The sequence below is a fragment of the Ziziphus jujuba genome, chromosome 1 (genome assembly GCF_031755915.1).
Source record: "Ziziphus jujuba cultivar Dongzao chromosome 1, ASM3175591v1".
Lineage (NCBI taxonomy): Eukaryota > Viridiplantae > Streptophyta > Magnoliopsida > Rosales > Rhamnaceae > Ziziphus > Ziziphus jujuba.
The window spans coordinates 46892242-46912120 of record NC_083379.1 but is presented as its reverse complement, the minus strand read 5'-3'; the positions used below and the strand labels follow the sequence as shown (position 1 = coordinate 46912120).

The 19879-nt window shown below is 35.8% G+C and overlaps 3 protein-coding genes and 1 pseudogene across 4 annotated transcripts; 2 read left to right on the top strand and 2 right to left on the bottom strand.

Annotated features, from left to right (window-relative positions):
* The first annotated feature begins 1050 nt into the window (after window positions 1-1050).
* LOC125422992 (heat shock cognate 70 kDa protein) lies at window positions 1051-3546 on the top strand. The gene has a single exon (XM_048475834.2). It carries the CDS (start codon window positions 1404-1406, stop codon window positions 3357-3359), a length of 1956 nt encoding a protein of 651 aa, XP_048331791.2. The 5' UTR covers window positions 1051-1403; the 3' UTR covers window positions 3360-3546.
* Window positions 3547-4744: 1198 nt separating this feature from the next.
* On the top strand, window positions 4745-6003 carry LOC107406315 (uncharacterized). The gene is made up of 2 exons (XM_016013427.4): window positions 4745-5131; window positions 5215-6003. Exons 1-2 carry the CDS (start codon window positions 4996-4998, stop codon window positions 5484-5486), a joined length of 408 nt encoding a protein of 135 aa, XP_015868913.1. The 5' UTR covers window positions 4745-4995; the 3' UTR covers window positions 5487-6003.
* A 581-nt stretch (window positions 6004-6584) lies between these two features.
* LOC107406295 (shikimate O-hydroxycinnamoyltransferase-like) lies at window positions 6585-8993 on the bottom strand (annotated as a pseudogene).
* A 150-nt stretch (window positions 8994-9143) lies between these two features.
* LOC107406305 (shikimate O-hydroxycinnamoyltransferase) lies at window positions 9144-12850 on the bottom strand. Of its 2 annotated transcripts, none has more exons than XM_025073196.3 (3): window positions 12692-12850; window positions 11802-12248; window positions 9144-10321 (listed from the first exon to the last, which is right to left on the bottom strand). In XM_025073196.3, the coding sequence occupies exons 2-3, from the start codon at window positions 12210-12212 to the stop codon at window positions 9440-9442; spliced, it is 1293 nt and encodes a 430-aa protein (XP_024928964.1). In that variant the 5' UTR covers window positions 12213-12248; window positions 12692-12850; the 3' UTR covers window positions 9144-9439. The 2 variants fall into 2 exon arrangements, with proteins under 2 accessions (XP_024928964.1, XP_024928967.1); XM_025073199.3 differs by having other exon boundaries at window positions 11802-12326; window positions 12692-12831.
* Between the last annotated feature and the right edge of the window lie 7029 nt (window positions 12851-19879).

The following is a 19879-nucleotide window of genomic DNA, read 5'->3' as shown; positions in this document are numbered from 1 at the left end:
AATTTTAAAGTGTATTATTTTTTATTTTTTCTTCAAATTTAAAATTCTTTAAAATGTCAAACAAATTAATTGATGCAAAAAAAAAATTGAGTCTTTTTATTTATTATGATTAGTAATAATTATCAATTTATTTAATAATATTAATTAAATTATTTAACTATTATTTTTTATCTTATAACTCTAACATGGTAATTCTTTTATTTAAATTATTTAAATTGGCATTTAGCAAATGGTTACATTTAAAAATAGCATATTTCAACAAACATAAACAAGCTCCATATAATTAGGTAAAAAAACAAAAATCAAAGTTAAGAACTAATTATGTTATCAATATGAGACCATAAAATTTTAAAATTCAAATGAATTAAGATTAAACAAAAAACTACCAATCTAAAGAAATTAAAATTAAAATTCAATAAATGATTGAGTAAACAATTATGGTAGTAATACTTTACATTTTATTTTATATTGTGAGATGGAATGAAAGAAAGCATGTATAAATTTATTAACCAAAGAAATTAAAATAAAATATTTGAGAAGATTTTTTGTTTAACTTGCACAGAATTAATAGCATAGCATACAGAATGACGAAATAGGCAGATGAGGTTGCTGGATACAATTACCAATGGATTTCCTTGATAAAAGACCTCTGCCCCATTTTTGTTATCACTAACAGAAGTTTAACTTTGTATATCTAATATTATAGATATCAAATTTTTTTATTAAAATTTTAATATATATAATTTATCAATTTTTAAACAATTTATCTATTTTTATATATATAGTTTTATATATAAATAGATAAATTATTTAAAAGTTATCAAATTATATATTTCAAAATTTTGATAAAAAAAAAATTTTACCATTCTATATTTATACATTCTGATTTTATATATATATATATATATATATATATATTTTTTTTTTTTTTTTTGCTAATTGTTACAAAAATCCAACGGACCTTGTAATGCAAAGCCCAAACGAAGCCCAAGCTAACTTCCCAAGTAGATTGACTAAATAGAGCCCAGTCAACGACAGTCTACAGAACTTGCCTCCAGAATTCTCTGGTGCGACCCCGCCAATTCCTTCGCGATACCTCTCAACTTCTCTCTCGCTAGTCCCTTCCGCCACCTTCTCCTTCCCTTCCTTCCCAAAACAAGTAATTAGAAGCTCCCTCGTGAACCATACAAACCAAATCCCTTTATAAAAGCTCAACCTCCTTCGCTCGCACACCATAAACTCATCACAGAAGAAAAGAAAAGCTAGCATTACAAATTCCCAGCAGCTGAAATAATCTCTCAAAAGCATCCTACTCTTTGTTTCAACCTCTCTGTTTTATCTTCCCAATTTTTATTCTACAAACACATCATTTTTTGTAGTTTCCTTCTAAATTTTTGCCGTCAATGGCTTCATCCACCAAGACTCAAGGCAAGGCCATTGGCATCGACCTCGGCACCACCTACAGCTGCGTGGGTGTGTGGCAAAACGACCGAGTCGAGATCATTGCAAACGATCAAGGCAACAGGACTACTCCTTCCTACGTTGCTTTCACTGACACCGAGCGCTTGATCGGCGATGCAGCCAAGAACCAGGTCGCCATGAACCCACGGAACACTGTTTTCGACGCCAAGAGACTTATCGGTAGGCGATTTTCCGACCCTTCAGTACAGAGCGACATGAAGTTGTGGCCCTTCAAAGTCATTCCTGGACCTGCTGACAAGCCCATGATCGTGGTGAATTACAAAGGAGAAGAGAAACAGTTTGCGGCCGAAGAGATTTCCTCCATGGTTCTCACCAAGATGAAGGAGATCGCCGAGGCTTATCTTGGTACTTCTATTAAGAACGCTGTCATCACTGTTCCTGCTTATTTCAATGACTCGCAGAGGCAGGCTACCAAGGACGCCGGAGCAATTGCTGGGCTGAACGTGATGAGAATCATCAACGAGCCCACTGCAGCTGCTATTGCTTATGGTCTTGACAAGAAGGCCTCCAGGTCAGGGGAAAAGAGCGTCCTCATTTTCGATCTCGGGGGTGGCACTTTCGATGTTTCCTTGCTGACAATCGAAGAAGGAATCTTCGAAGTCAAGGCTACAGCCGGAGATACCCATCTCGGAGGTGAGGATTTCGATAATCGGCTCGTCAATCATTTTGCAGCAGAGTTCAAGAGGAAGCACAAGAAGGATATCGGCGGAAATGCCAGAGCTTTGAGACGGCTGAGGACTGCCTGCGAGAGAGCAAAGAGGACCCTGTCTTCCACCACACAGACCACCATCGAAATTGATTCCCTCTACGAAGGAATCGATTTTTATGCCACCATTACCCGAGCAAGGTTTGAAGAATTGAACATGGATTTGTTCAGGAAGTGTATGGAACCAGTGGAAAAGTGTCTGAAGGACGCTAAGATCGATAAGAGTCAGGTCCATGACATTGTTCTGGTTGGTGGGTCGACCAGGATTCCCAAAGTTCAACAACTTCTGCAGGATTTCTTCAATGGCAAGGAACTCTGCAAGAGCATAAACCCCGATGAGGCCGTCGCTTATGGGGCTGCAGTTCAAGCTGCAATCTTGAGCGGTGAAGGAGACCAGAAAGTCCAGGACCTGCTTCTTCTAGATGTCACTCCTCTCAGCCTGGGCATTGAAACAGCTGGAGGTGTCATGACTGTTCTAATTCCGAGAAACACTACGATTCCCACCAAGAAAGAGCAAGTTTTTTCAACTTACTCTGATAACCAGACAAGCGTGCTAATTCAAGTTTATGAAGGAGAGAGAGCCAGAACCAAAGACAACAATCTTCTTGGAACGTTTGAGCTGAAGGGCATCCCACCGGCACCAAGAGGTGTTCCTCAGATCAATGTTTGCTTCGACATCGATGCAAATGGCATCTTGAATGTCACGGCTGAAGACAAGACTGCTGGAGTGAAGAACAAGATAACTATCACAAATGACAAAGGTAGACTAAGCAAGGATGAGATTGAAAGGATGGTACAAGAGGCGGAGAAGTACAAGGCCGAAGATGAGCAAGTGAAGAAGAAAGTGGAAGCCAAAAACGCCTTGGAGAATTATGCTTACAATATGAGGACCACAATCAAGGATGATAATTTTGCTGGTAAATTAGATCCAGCAGATAAACAGAAGATTGAGAAGGCAATCGATGAGACAGTTGATTGGGTGGAAAGGAACCAGTTAGCAGAAGTTGATGAATTTGAGGACAAGTTGAAGGAGTTGGAAGGTTTGTGCAATCCAATCATTGCTAAATTGTATCAGGGTGGTGGTGCTGGTGCTGAGATGCCTGGCGGCGGGCATGGAAACGCTAGCTCTGGTGGTTCAGGGGCAGGGCCTAAGATTGAAGAGGTTGATTAAGGTTTTGGGCTTTTGGCCTTTTTGCTATGTCTCAACTGATGCTTTCGAGTGGGCTCTGGATTAATGCATTTAGGAATTAGAGTGTTGTGAAAGCTTTTGTATTTTTGTTCTGCTTATGTATGTATATATATATATATATAATGCTAAATAACACTTTTTTGAATCAAATATGGATTGTTATTCATTTGTATAGGATTTTGCTAGATTCTGACTTTTGAAGTGTGCTTATAAATATTCCATAGTTTTTGCTACTAAATTTCTTTTCACATTAACAATCTAAAACAGAGCTTGCCAACATATCAGAGGTCTAAGGATTGGTACCTTGGCTTTTCCACATTTTAATCAATGTTTATGCAGAAATGTACCTTCCAGCTTCCTTGTGTCCGGAAAGGATCAATAATGGTTTATAACCAGAGTCTTTTGTCCATCACCACTCTATGAAAAACCAGCTTTCTTAGCAACAGCTAGCACCTTCATTAGGAAAACTGAAGGAGCAACAATGAATGGAGAGGAGTGGTTTATGCAGAAAAGATTGGGGCATTATCACTGAATCCCTCCAAGTCAAGCGTTTAAAATTAGACACATCTTAGTGACATTTCCAAGTGGTAAAAGAGTTTTGCATTGCTCATGGGATATTGATCTAATGTTTCCTTAGATTAACAACACAATCAAGTAAAACATATATTGTACTGATAGGAAATAGTGTTGGTTATACCCCACATCAATCATGCTTGTGAGGATAATATGCCCTTGACTGAAGAGATGAAAGGAAGGTTGGAATCTGATACCCTTGTGACTTTGTTCAGCAAGCACCAAAGTTGATTGCCTAGTTTAACCATTCAGGTCCCAGTGACGCACCTAGACTTGTTCTGCAACCGACAGGATTCAGATGCTCTGTAAAATCTTTCCCTAGTCTTTTTTCTAGCCTTTTTCACAAAAAAGACTACATTTCATTTCAAAATACCATGTGAAAGAATACATCTCAGCTGTGAATAAAAAGACATTGTGTCGATATGGAATTTTCTACCTAATTCATCAAATTTCTTTGGAGATACTATGTAATATATATATATATATATATATAAACATAATAGAAAAATGTCAAATAAATTGTCGATGAATAAAAATGATGTTTCTTTTTTCATAATTCTAACCAAACACATATTAAATTCACAAAAATTTAAAAAGTAATAATTTTTTATTTTTGCATCTTGTGATCTTGTAAATAAATTAATGAACCCGTTTGAACATAAAGATATATGATGCGAGAGATTAAAGCTTGAAGTGTCTACTTCATAATATGCTGAAATGACTTGACGGAAGAAATTAGTGTAGAAAAATCCAGGAAAGCTTATGATTAATATTATTCGAAACACCTGGTTTGGATTGGCATTGGCACATATTTGGAACCTGGCTCCTCTTTCACGCAACCGTCTTCACCTTTCCCATTTATACAGTTGACTAGTATGTTCTCTTCATTCACCAGAAAACTCCATCTCCATTATCTTTTTTCATACTTCCCATTGCAAGGACCATATAATCCCTTCTCCTCATTCTTATAAACCTATACACAGTCTCTCCCTATTCCACCCAGCAAAACCTATCAACCTCCCTTGTAGATCAGGAAGGGAAAAACATGAAGGGAAGCTTGCTGCCATGGTTCTTATTCATCTCTTATGTCATTTCTAGCATGGCTCTTTCAAGCTCTTCCAATTCAGAAGACCAAGATTTTGACCCATCAAAGCCTATTATGCAGGGAATACAAAATCAAGGTAAACTTTTCTTCTTCCTTTTGTTTTCCTGTTTTTGGGTGCTTATTGACATTGCATTGGATCTTCTATAATGGCTATTCAAGAACTAAATCGGACAATGGGGTTGTACCGAGAAGGTGATAATGGAAGAGAATACAATGGAAAGCATACAAGATTCGAGTCAATAAAAGCACAAAGAGGGAAAGGATCTTATGGAGGCGCAAACATTGTTCATCGAGGGCCAAACGAGAAAAGTGCAGCTTCATTAATTGCAAGGCCTCCTTTATTCATCACAATGATATTCACATTTCTTGCTTGTAAGCTTCACTCTGATTCTTGTTTTTCCCTTCCATCAGTCAGTCTAAGGTGTCCTTGATCTTCTTGAATATAAAGCCAGAATCCCATCTCCTCCCACGCAACAAATAAACTTCAAAAGTGAGTAAGAAACAAATGAAAATTTATTTATAAAAAAAAATTTAAATTAAATTAAAAAAAATAAATAAAATAAATAAAATAAAATAAAAAGAGGAAAAAGAAAAGGAAAAAGATATTGTAAATTGTCTTCTTTCTATTTGGAGTGCAATCTTTGATTGTCAGAATTTTGAGCTGCCTTATCGGCCAGCTTTGATACTTCTTAGATTTTTTTTCTACTTAGCACTTGATGCTTTGAATGTTTGTTATTTAGTTTGTATCGTGAATGAGTGGAAGCTTTCTCTGTATTGGAAACTATTGAAGTTCTGCAAGATAGTTGAGGGATTTTTCAGAACTTCTTAGCGAGTGATTTTCCAGAACTTCTTAGTGAGAGATTTTCCAGAACTTCTGAGTCTTATAAAAGATTTTTGGGTATTGCTATTGTACTGTCTTGCTGTTAATGCAGGTTGTGATTTTCCATATTTATCTGTCTCTTTCGCTCTATATTTTTATAGAATTTATGTGTCCTCTCAATCATCAACCACCACCACCAAAATATGCTTCAAGGGAGATTAGGAATTTCATGCCACAAAAATGAATTTTTTCTTTTACATCAACAAAATATGCTTCTAAGGGAGATTAGGAGTATCAACGAAATATGCTTCAGGGGAGATTAGGAGTATCAACAAAATATGCTTCAAGGGAGATTAGGAGTTTCATGCCACAAAAATGATTTTTTTCTTTTACATCAACAAAATATGCTTCAAGGGAGATTAGGAGTTTCATGCCACAAAAATGAATTTTTTCTTTTACACCAAAAGGTATGAACAGCCATACCAACATATATATGACTTCCTCATTATCTCAATCACTGTACAAATCCAAAGCACCACAAAGATACTTGAAGATCAATAAATTGCCCTGAACATGTAAGAATTGAGTTCTACTATTGGAACCAAAGGAGCAAAAACTCCCACCAACCACGCCTGTAAGATGAAGCATAAAACTAATCTGTTCAGTTTCTTAGTCGTGCAATACTAGTCTTGAACACCTTTAAAGAATATTGACGAAAAATTATGCTTATATGAAAGTTCTCTATAAAATTCGTGATACAATTGTTTCTAAATGTTCTCTAACGTGTACAACATTTTGGGACCCCCTTTACCAATTCGTCATGGTTCCAACTTGCAGAGGAGTCTGTCAGTAAAACCATGCATATTATAGCAAAATACACAAGAAACAAAACCATCATGGAAAAGAATGGCAAGGACCCAGTATAAATGGATCATCGCCACAATTAATTTCATACGTGTTTCAATTCCCCCTCAGAACTCATAGAACAACTTTCTCAAATGCCTTCATGTGTTCAGTTTCCAGAGCAATGGCTACCGATAAGCTCCCATCATTAGTTGGGCTAGGAAGTATGATTGCTAGCCCCTCTTATGCAATAACACCAGGTGCAACAAAAATGGGGCGACCCCACCCGAAATCAGCATAATGAATAGGCGATCTAACCCAACTAGTAATTGCAAGATTTGGACACCTGAAAGTATGAGCGCCATGAACAAGGGCTGATAGATCAGGCTCAAGCTCCAGATAGTCAAGGGCTGATCTCAAATAATCATTGTCCACATGCATCAAAGCATCTTGAATTCGAATTGCAGCATACCAGGTTGGTCTTGATATGAGATCACCTGCCATAGCAAGTGGTGTGGCTGTGAAAAGCACATTGCCAAAATAACCAGGTGGGAGTGGAGGTTGCAATCTGAACCTTCCATCAGTGGCAATGTATAGTTTGGTGTCTTGGTCATCAGGAAGTGCGCTTGCCTTGCAGGTGCATCTCCAAATATGACCTGCCAACATCACATAAGAGCTATATCTAATTGTGGTTCCGGCTTCCTTAAACTTAGCTTTCAGTTTGTTGAGCTGGTCCTGGGGCAATTTGAAAATGGAGGCTGTAGTTGTGTTCTGAGGATTTGTGTTTTGCGGTGGAGTTTGCATGGCTGGAGCAGGTTGGTACTCAACATGGTCGAATGCAGGTTGAGGTGGGTCTCTTGAACGAAGTAAAGTCCTATCTATAAATGGTGGAACTGTAAGATCAAGAACACGTGCCATATCAGACCATGTATTTACGAAGTGAAGGTCTGAAAATCCATCGGCTACACGGTGGTCTAAGCCTAAACCAAGCGACAACCCTCCACATTTAAAGTCAGTAACCTGCACATAAATAGTAAAAGCCAAAATTATCTTGTATTGAGCTTTGCTGCACAAGGGAATTACCAGTTGAAACGAGTTGACTTGCTTGACTAGTTATATATTACTATTATATATTGCTACTATCTACTGTTCAGGCATGAGGCATCACCCAATTAACAATTTGGCTTGATTGTGATTTTTCTGATGAGCTAAATCGGCTATAAATCCTCAAAATCTCTTTGATACAATATACAATAAAATTTAACATGACCACCTCACTATAAATGCAGCAAATTCAAGCAAGAATCCAATGTAGTATACTACACATCTCATTTTAACGCAAAGCAACTATTACACACGCCCAGACAAAACTACAAAAGTAAAGTGACGGTCTAAAAGAGAAAACAAAGGGCATAATTTTATAAAACCATATATCATATCTGAGTCTGGACATACAATTTTAAAAAGGAGATTGCTTTTTAATTTAATAAGGGGAAAACATGCATGCCTACCCGCAACACCAAGATAGGATATGAATGAATCCGCCAGTGTAATCAACGGTTGGAATGAGCTTCCGGAGCTCTGGCGTGGACATGAAATCGCCGAAATCATCAACGATGGAGGTGGTCTCAGCCTCAACAAAGAGGACGGCCTCAGCATTACAGTTGATCTCAATTTTACCGTCGACGCGGAGCCTCGATCGGCCGGCCATTGGGTAGAAAGGGACTAGTGCCTTCCTAAGGGCTCGCTTAAGAAGGGTCGGATCGAAGAAGTTGGATACTCAGGTACTAGGCCTGTAGAAGAGAAGAGTACACTAGGGGAGTGGGGACCACAAGGTCGATGTTGGAGTTCCACAACGCCCGCAGAGGCGTCTCCTCTGCCGGCTTCACCATGGTCGTCTTCTTCAAGTTGATTATCGTCACCATCTTTAAAATTCCTTCCTTCCTTCTTGATGATCACTGGACCCCACACCGCACCTGAGCCGCACCACCACCAACAACAACAAACAAAATCACTCACAACTCAGAAGAGAGGTACTAAGTCAAGAGCTAAAGGCTCCGCATAATCGGATTTTGCTCTCTATCCTTCACAAAAAAGTTCACATGTAACTGTTACCTAACCATGGATAAAATGTAAACCAGGTCCACCACTGGTCATCTGCCACATCGAACACAGGATAAAAGTCTTACCAACAGGTTATGAAAAGTCCTACCAATAAATACCTGTTCTTCATCATCTCACTCAAAGAACCATAAAGATATTTCAAGTTCAATAAATTACCCACATCATGTAAGAATTGAGCTCAACTATTGGAACCAACCAACATCACCAAAACCCTACCAATCATGCTTATAAAATGAATCATAAAACTATTCTGTTTTGCTTTTTTATCCATGCGATACTAATTGCACCAGTCTTGAACCACTTGAAGCAACCTAAAGAATATTTACAAACATTATGCTTATATGGAAGTTCCGTATAAAATTAGTGATACAACTGTTCTCAAAAGTTCTCCAATGTGTACAACAATTTGACCCACTTTATTATGGGCAATTCATCATATTTCCAACTGGCAAAGTAGTCTCTCACTAAAACAATGTACTAAAAAAAAAAAAAAAAAGTTACACAATGAAAGAAATAAAACCATCGTAGAAAAGAATGGCAAAGACCCAGTACTATGGATCATCCCCATGTTGAGTTTCTCAGTCGTTTCTGTTCCCCTCAAAAGTCATATAACAACTTCTCAAATGCCTTCATGTGTTCAGTTTGCAGAGCAATGGCTACTGATAAGCTCCCATCATTAGCTGAGCTAGGAAGAACGAATGCTAACCCCTCGTATGCAATACCACCAGGTCCCATGAAAATAGGTCGACCCCACCCAAAATCAGCATCATGAATAGGCAATCTAACCCAACTGGTAATTCCAAGATTTGGACACCTGAAAGTATGAGCGCCACGAACAAGAGCTGATAGATCAGGCTGAAGCTCCAGATAGTCAAGGGCCGACCTCAAATAATCATTGTCCATACGCAACAAAGCGTCATGAATTCGACTTGCAGCATACCAGATTGGTTTGGACATGAGATCACCTGCCACAGCAAGTGGGGTGGTTGTGAAAATCACATTGCCAAAATAACCAGGTGGGAGTGGAGGCTGCAATCTGGACCTTCCATCGGTGGCAATGTATAGCTTGGTGTCTTGATCAACAGGAAGTGCACGTGCCTTGCAGACGGATCTCCAAACATGACCTGCCAACATCTCATATGAGCTATAGCTAATTGTGTTTCCATCTTCTTTAGACTTAGCTTTCAGTTTGTTGAGCTGGTCACGGGTCAATTTGAAAATGGAGACTGTAGTTGTATCTGTGTTTTGCCGTGGAGATTTCATGGGTGGAGCAGGTTGGTATTCAATATGGTGGAATGCAGGTTGAGGCGGGTCTCTTGGACGAAGTAATGTCCTGTCTATAAATGGTGGAATTGTAAGATCAAGACCTCGTGCCATATCAGACCATGTGTTTACGAAGTGAAGACCAGAAAATCCATCTGCTACATGGTGTTGCATGCCTACACCAAGCGAGACCCCTCCACATTTAAAGTAGGTAACCTACACATAAATAGTAAATGCTTAGCTTCTCTGTAAGCTGACTTGACTAGATATATATTACTACTCTGTACAGTCATCACATAAAACTTGCCTTCTGATTTTTCTAATGGGCTAAATCTGTCATAATTTCAAATAGAACAAAATAATGATGTGAAGCTAATACTACATATTCCCAGACAATGCTGCAAAAGTATGAGGATTAGAGTGAGTTTTTGATGCAGATAGAGAAAACAAAGACAAGGATTTCAGCTCTAACTCATAATCGCTGCTGATCTTTGGTTAGCTTAATGGTTCTCAATTGGCGACCTGACAAGGCCTTTTTTTCATATACAATTTAAGTGATAATTTTTTTTCCCTCTTTCCATGATTAATATCTGTTTTTGATATCTTAATAAAATAAGAACGGTGAAGTCTACAATACAACTTAGAAACAAAATCAGGCAGCGTCATCCATACAAGTATTTGCACACCATGCGGACATATGTCATGTGACCCATTCAAAGGTGGTTGTGTAAAAGACAAGAGAATTTAAAAACATCGGAAGGATAAAAAACAGGTACCATGGCGACCCTTCACTACACCTCTAGATATGGAAAATGTGCTTCCGATGGAAAGTTGAAAGGTTAACATCAGGATTAAGATTCACATTTAAGCAAAGTACCATCATGTTTGGTCAGCAGTTAGCATAGTCATAAAAACTGAACCAATTGAAAGAGAAAGAGTTGCACTAAATATGATCTTTGTTCATTTTCATCGACTAAACTTCTAGCAATAAAGGCTTATTAAGGTAAACACGTAAATGAGACTGAAGATGCAAGCTAACAATTTAAGGAGATTGCTTTTACTTGGGGAAACCATCTGAAATCTAAAATGAGTGATGGTGGTACTAAATTAAAAAGGATAAACAAAACAAAACAATGGAATCACTCTTTCTTTGGTAATGATCATTCACTTTGGTCAAATGGTTGACATTTTCAATGAAATAATAAATCAAACTAACGTTGAAAAGTATTATTGCACCAAAAGAATAATAATAATAATAAAAACAAACTCACACAAACAGGAAAACAGATCAACCATTGACTATCAAAATAAATTAAAATTTTAAAGACTTTGAGTAAACTAAAAGTTAAAATATTAATGACAATTGCTAAATATGATGACTTAGAAGTAAATTTTTTTTTTTTTCCTCCCCCCCCCCCCCAAAAAAACAAAATTTTTTTTAAGAAACGACAAACCCATTGCTTTTTGCGGCCTTTAATTCAATATTAGCCAATAAATACCAATTATGCATACTTCAATTCGAAAACACCTCAACTAAGCCCACCAGAAAAAAGAAAACAAATCAAGATCAACCGACATCGGAAAAAAAAAAAAAATTAATGGCAACAAAAATTAACCAAAAATCCAAAATTAAAATCATAAAAACTCAACCAGCAAAAACAATTAAGATTTTTAAGACGGAAAAACATGTATCTACCTGCAAGACCAAGAGAGGATAAGAATGAATCCCGCCAGAGTAATCAATGGTGGGAATGAGCTTTCGGAGCTCGAGTGTGGGGGCGAAATCGCCGAAGTCATCGATGACGGAGTTGGTTTCGGCCTCAACGAAGAGAACGCCCTCAGCATTACAGTTGATCTCGATTCGGCCGTCGTCGTCGCGCCTCAACCGGCCGGCCATGGGGTAAAAAGGAACGAGGGCCTTACTTAGGGCTTGCTTGAGAATTGTCGGGTCGAAGAAGTTGGATGCTCCAGTGGGCCTGTAGAAGTAGACGCTGGGGGTGTGCATGCTGGGGACCACTATGTCCACGTTGGAATTCCACAGTGGTCGCAGAGGCGTTTCCTCCGCCGGTTTCACCATGGTCGACTCTTTCACGTTGATCGTCACCATCTTACCTTTCTTGATGATCACCACTGGTCCCCACACCTGAAATTTCACCAGCAAGAAACTGCAAATCACGAAGCTGTTGTTTTCTTGTTGGATATTAGTTGCTCTGTTGGTTTCCTATTTTTGATCCATTTGCATATCAATATTTGGATTTTTTTTTTTTTTTTTGGCATTTAATTTGCAATTCTTTTTCATAAGAGGAAAAAAAAAAAAAAAGTACATATATATATATATATATACTTTTGAAAAAAATAAAAAATAAATAAATAACTGAAATTTTTGAAATAAAACCGATTTTTTTCTTGTTGACCTTCCTGCTTGACCTAATTCCGGCATTGCGCTGAACCGGAAATTCAGTTTCGGAAAAAATTGTTGGAATATTGAAGTACCATGATTTCTAATACAGCATATATATATATATATATATATATATATATCTGATAATTAAACAGAAAAGAGAAAATAAATGAAAGAAGAATTACCAGATAACAAAATGCAGTCGACGGAGGAGAGAGCAGAGAAATCGTACGGCCTTTTAACGTAGTTTTTGGGATTGAAAGGAACTGAATCGTTGAGGACGAGGCATGGAGTTTTTAAGAAGAAAAAAAAAAAGGCTCCTTGTACTCGGCTTCAGCTCTCTGTCATTCACCTACCGCGCCAACCAGGTCATCCACTCGTCATCCGCCACGTCAAGACTATGTGTTTCTTATTACTTTTATTATTTTTTTTTTTAATAGAAATTTCAACCCAACACCTTGACTTGACATTATTTTATCTTTTGATCGCTTCTTTAGAAAACCATATACTCAAAAAAGAAAACACTTTGCCCCAACTAAAATTATCAAACCCCTTTTCAATCTTGCCTTCTTCAAATATTTACCAAAAAAATTAAACTTCCTTTTTTAAATTATTGCTTTTTACCCACTTCAATCCGATTATTTCATTCCCATTTAATAAATTAATACAATAAATAATATTGATTGGATTTAATCGAAGTGTAAGTAATGTAGGTATTGAGCTATTTTTTTTTTTTTAAATAAGTATTAAATTGTTTACCAGTTTATTAGCAGAAAAATAAATATAATTTTAATATAATAAGTCAATGCATACTAACAAGTAAAGCATTTTCCCACATTATTTAGTAAACATATTAACAAAACCAGTTGGCGTCTGTCCAAACAAATTGATAAGGCAGTGGGGTGCCAAAAAGCACAGTAGTATGTTGACCGAAAAGAGGAGGAGTATAACTGTATAAGTTCCTAAATACTACAATTATTTTAAGCTAATTATTTATCAATTTAAGAATTTTGCTTTATAATGTTTTTTCTTTTTTTTCTTTTTTTTTTTTTTTTTGTTTGAGGGTGCTTAATAAATTTTTGAGTTCCTAATCTTAAGCTAATTACCTGTCAATTTAAAAATTTTGGTTTTACAAATTCTAAATTTTATATGTTTATGAAATAACATTGAATTCTATTTTGATTTATAAATAATTTTTTCTTTAATACTTGATGTATGATTGAATTTAGACATTATGACAGAGGTATTTATATATATATATATATATTGGTTATGTTTTACATGAATTGAAATATTATTATTTTTAATAATAATTTAATTTTATATAAATATATATTTTTGTTGTATGAAAAAAAGCTAGGTAAAATCTTGGTCCCCACATTCATAATCCTGAATACACCTTTGTTATTAGTTTTAATAATAATAATAATGTAAAAGACAGTACAGGAGTAATTTCGAACAAAATAGAAAATGTGGATAATTAGTATTAATAAACTAAAAAAAACATACTTAGACCAAAACAAAAAAACTGAAAAATGATAAGAACAAATAAGGATTGGGAGATTAGAAAAAGGATAGTAGGTAAGATGGTGACCTGTGAACGCCATTCGTACCATCCAACCCCCCACCAACTCCACACCATTTTGCACACTCTTAAGGCATTGATGATCAGTCAAAATTCTTTTTTCTTTTCTGGGATCCTCTATCAGCGCACGAGAGATGGCCAATGATATTCCAATTTTATTTTATTTTGAAAAAGACCAATTCAGAAGGCTTTGGGATTGGGACCCACTTGCACTTCCAATGGATATTTTTTTTAATTTAAGAATAAGATATAGAGAGTAAACCCACCACAAAAAGTTATGCTTAATTTTGGTTTTTGGGTGGCTGGCGTGGTTGGTGGACTGCCACTGTTGATCCACCTTAGCTTTAATTGCCTTACACACCCACGTGACTCTATTCCGTAGGCTGGGCCTAATTGGACCACTCCAGAGCTTGATGAGCTCTCAACATTTTTTGCTAAGTTCAAATAGGCCCAAGCAGCCGTTCGTCTTTATGATGTTGTCGGAATTGGATAAGGAGAAAACAGAATTTCATGTGTGCTCAATCAATGTATTAAAAAACAGTTTGCAGATCATATCCAATAATTTTCCAGGTGTCTTTGACCCCACGGGCTCCTCATGCTTACACACGAGTGCTTTACCTACTCATTGTTTATGTTAAATAATAATAATAATAATAATAAGGAGATAAGAACAGTTTTAAAAAGAAAAAAAGAAAATTGGTATAAGATTTAAATATGTATAGCAAAAATATCTATTTGGTTCAAATTGAAATTTAATTTGCCATAATTTGAAATGTTTGGGTGGTCATGCAATTGTAATTTGATCACCGGAATTGTCCTTTGATGCAAATGACTTCATAATTCACAGACATTTACATAGAAAGTTTGTTTTCCAAAACAACAGGAAAATATTCGTTTTAACCAAAAAAAAAAATGTATAAAAATAATATACCTTTTTTTTTTTTTTTTTTTTTTGTTTCTTTGGCTTCGAATAATACACCTTTTCATAAGAAGATAATCGACTTGATAAATTTTTTGTTCTGAGGTCCATACATCAAATCTGCCACGATCATCGATCCAATCTCGTCTTTATTTTTGAGTCACTTTGCTATTTGATATCTCCTGCTGAACATCCCCACATTGGAAACAACATCATTCATAATCACTTCCTAGAAAACACATGTGGAGCAACATATTAGTAATTGCTGTGAGCTCTTCACCAGTCACTAACAGTAGACTGCTTTGACAAATTAAGTGATCTGTTAATCAGATGCAGTGAATGATATAAATTTTTTGGCTTTGTTTCTAAATTACTTTTTGACTTTTTAATGTTAGATTGATCCACTACAATGTGTCCGCTAAAATTTGTATTTTCCAACGCAAAATAATGTGATAATACATTTTATCAATTCTTCAACGCAATCGATTAAAAATTTGTATTAAAAGATATTGCAAATTTATGACAACATTAATCATTCATCCACTACCATTATCTCTGTTACGGAATTGGGAGAAAAATAAATAGCAACGGAAACAAAGAAAGCGAAGAACAAACACAAAATTAACGTGGAAACCCTTGACGGGAAAAACTACGGGCAGGGAGAACAAATCCAATATCGAAAGATTGGTACAAAAGGTGAGCCTGACTGCGCGATACCTTCTAACACTAATTACAGCCGAAAACTATATATATATAGTACAGAAGAAACCCTAAAATTGAACAGGTCCTATCGGCCCGAGACCTCCGCTTCTACCACAGAGTTCCAAATTTTTCTCCAAAATTTAGTTTCACCAAATGGGTCACACCGCGAGCTTTTCGGATCGGATCAATAAGAATTCGGGTCACAAACTCTAACAATCTCAATTGACAATTTTTTCTAAAAGAATTGTAACAAATTACAAAGCCGTGTGGACACGGTTTTCTCATTCCATCATTTTGTCGTAAAACAACCCCACGAAAGGTTTCATATGTTGAGATTGCCAAGCAGGAACCACAGACAAGCTTCCATCATTAGTTGGGCTTGGCATTAATTGTAAACTAGGCCTTCAAATGCAATCCTACGTGGGCCCATGTAAAAGGGCCTACCCCACCCAAAATCAGCCTCGTGGATCGGCAACCTGACCCAACTATGGCAAGATTCGGACACTTGAAAGTATTAGGCCCACGAGCAAGGGCTGATAGGTCATTTTGTAGCTCTAAATAGTCAATTGCCGATGGCACGTACTCATTGTCCGACCGTTTCAAAGCATCGCGAATCCGATTCTCAGCGGATCGGTTCGGTTCTGATCGGAGCTCACCGGCCAATGCAATTGGTCTACCACATAATGGTGTAAACCTACAACCAGTGACACCCCTCCACATTTAGAATATGTGATCCGCACAGAATACATATGTGTGGAATATAAAAGTTTTCTATCATAACATATCAATTCTGCTATCAGTGGCGATAAGCAAAAAAATTTCTAAGTGGGGCACCATTACATAATAAAACACATTGCTTTCTAATGTGTGGCAAAAAATATAATAATAATAATAAAATAGAAAAAAAAAGTAACAAATTTAGCTATACTAAATTCAACTAATTAGAATGTTCACTAAAACAATTTTTTCTATAAAAACATATCTATATATATAGATATATAAGATTTGAAGGCTAACAAAACCTTTTGCAACTATAAATTCAATCATGACCCCCTAATGATGATGAAATGAAAAACATGTTTATAAGAATCTCTTCATAGTTATTTCAAACATTTCAAGCATATAAAACTTATTAAAGTTAAAAATGACAAATAATAAAAGAAAGTTGTCATTAAAGCCAAAGGTTTACATAAAATTATTATGTATTTACAACAAAACAAAAAGTAATTAAATAAATATTATATTGTTCAAAAAGTATATTTCTAGTTTTAATAATACATTTAATTTTTTTTACAAAATAGTAATTAACTAAACATGATATGATTAAGAAATGGCTGTCAAGTATTCTAAGTATAATGTATTTTAGATAAGTGAGATAGAAAAAAGTAAAATTTAGATAAATTTTAAAAATATAACAAAGATATATGCAAAAATAATAACAAAAAAGGATGACTAGAGAAAAGGAGCATGCTTAGACATTCCTTATATGCAATAATAATAATAATAATAATAATAATAATAATAATAATAATAATAATAACGTAGTTAATGAAACAAATGACTAAACAAAATAATCAAAAGAACTTAGCAGGCCTTGGCCAAGATATAGGGAAATTACCAAATAAATGCCCACATGCGAAGAGGGAAAGGGGCCACAAGTATGTTAATTAGGATAGATTAGTAAAATTGTAAAGAAAATAAAAAGGAAAAAAAATGGAGGGGGCAAGATTCTTTATGGGTCCGCTAGTGTCTGCTATCATACTTAGGTAGGTTTATTATACTGTAATATGAACTTTTCCAATCAATTGTATATAATTATTGATTATAATAAATTATATAATTCAATTATATATAATCCATTAAATATAATAACGAGTATATAAATATAAACTTATCCAATCAATTATATATAATTATTAATTACACTAAATTATATAATCTGATTATATATAATCCATCAAACATAACAAGCAGATTGCAAATAATTAATTAAACATATTATAATCTAAATTATATAATATGATAATTCTGAAAACCATAACTATTTACTTATGAACCATAACATAAATAAGTTATTATAGTCTACATGGATTTCATACGTATGCAGTTTACCTTAATCAAAATGACAAAATAGCACCAATATTTAGTTAATAATGAAAAAAAAGATTACTGAAAAATATTAATTGTACCTGAGCCACCAAGAAGGAAAAGGAATGGATGCCACCAGACCAATCAACGGGGATAAGCTTGCGGGTTAAGAGTGGGTGTGAAATCTCCAAAATCATCAGTGGAAGAGCTGGTCTCGGCCTGTAAAAAGAGAACGCCCTCACCATTACAGTGGATCTCAATTCGGCCACTATCGTTGCGCCGGTAGCGACCTGCTATAGGGTAGAAATGGACGAGGGTTTTTTGTGTGCTTCCTTGAGAATGGTGGAGTCGAAGAAACCGGAGCCGGTTGGCCTGTAGAAATAAACGTTGGGAGTGTGCATGTTGGACACTACCAAGTCCAAGTTTGATAACCAAATCCAACGACGAGGAGTCTCTTCGGCTGGTTTCACCATCGTTGTTTCCTTCACATTGATCATCACCATCTTCCTTCTTAATTATATGTGCGACTTAATTGATATTAATGTTGACAAATACTAAATAGCTCATTAGTCATTATATTATAAAAAAGAAAAAAGAAAAATAGACACGTTTAGTCAATAAATGGTTTGTTTTGAGATTAATAAATACGCAAACGAAACAACGTAACAAGACATATGCATTTGTAGTTCTAAAGTATTTTAAAATGGAAATTCAAAAGTTCGTACTCTTTCTTTAATTCGAAGATTCTTCATATGTTATTAAGAATTTAATTTATATGTATAATTAAAACATATTTTATATGAATACTAGTTTATTGTCCTATGATAAATTCTCTCTCTCTATATATATATATATGCATAAATTATAGATGAAGCTATTTTCTATTTGCCATTGAGTAATGTAACTGATGTATCACAGCAAGAAAGGAAAGACGGAAAGAGTAAGAATGTTACCACAGAAGAAAGAGTGTTTGCAGTTGCAGAGGAAGTTATATATTAATTTGGAGAGGACAGATTGAGAAAAGTGGGTATGAATTTTAAAGAAGCAGGGGCTATCTCTCTTCCTCCAATTCAAGGTTTTTCAAGAAAACGAAAAGTACTTATGATGAGAATTTTGGACGAGGCCGAATCAAAGCAACATTTTTGGGTTGACGGTGATAGAGAGACTTCATTTTTATCCTGGTGGCTTGCTTGTCACAATTCAATTCCAATGGTGTGTATATGTGGTCAGACTTCAATGGTCCAACTTTTCAAAATAATACAATAGCCAGTGTTTTCATTACTTTTAATTTTTCACATTTTGCTTTGAATAAAGGCCCAATTTTTATTTTTATTTTTTGGTGAAATTAAAGTCCAAATTTAAACTAGAGCTGTCCGAAGAGCACATCAAAACTTACTGATATCAAATTTTAATATATAAAACTTTAAATAGATAAATAAGTTAGGTATTAGATTTTAGAACTAACCAAAGACTTTTCTTTTGAATGGTATTTGCTAAGTTAATCATCTTAGAAACGATACCAAATTGAAAAGTTCGTGAAATTCATGCACGGGAAAGAGTTGGAACCACAAAATGACATTTCTTTCCAGTAAACAAAATGACATTTTGAGAACGATAAAATTTCCAAATCACATTAATAACCGACCCAAATTATCCCCATTTGAGGCTGTACATGGGATTCCACCACCTTGTTTATTGACTTATGTTCCCGGAACGACTAAAGTTGCTGCCATTGACCAACTCCTGCCGGACAGCACTGAACTCCTTAAATTCTAGCTTGGAAATCTGGCTGAGGCCCGGAACCGAATGCCAACTCAAGCTGATCATGGGCGGCAGGAGGTTAGTTATGAAATTGGGGACCTAGTATTACTACGACTCCAACCCTATACCAGTAGCCATCTGTGGCTGATCGGAAAGGCCACAAGGTTTTGCCCCCGTTATCCTCTGACTTTTTCCTTGCTGACAAGGAAATTCTAAGGGCAGGGGAATGATAGGGATCTTTGCCTGTCCCATGCAACGTGGACGTAGAGAAGGGTGTGGTGTGGTGTTAATCTGTCATTTGCAGTTGCCATGGAGTTT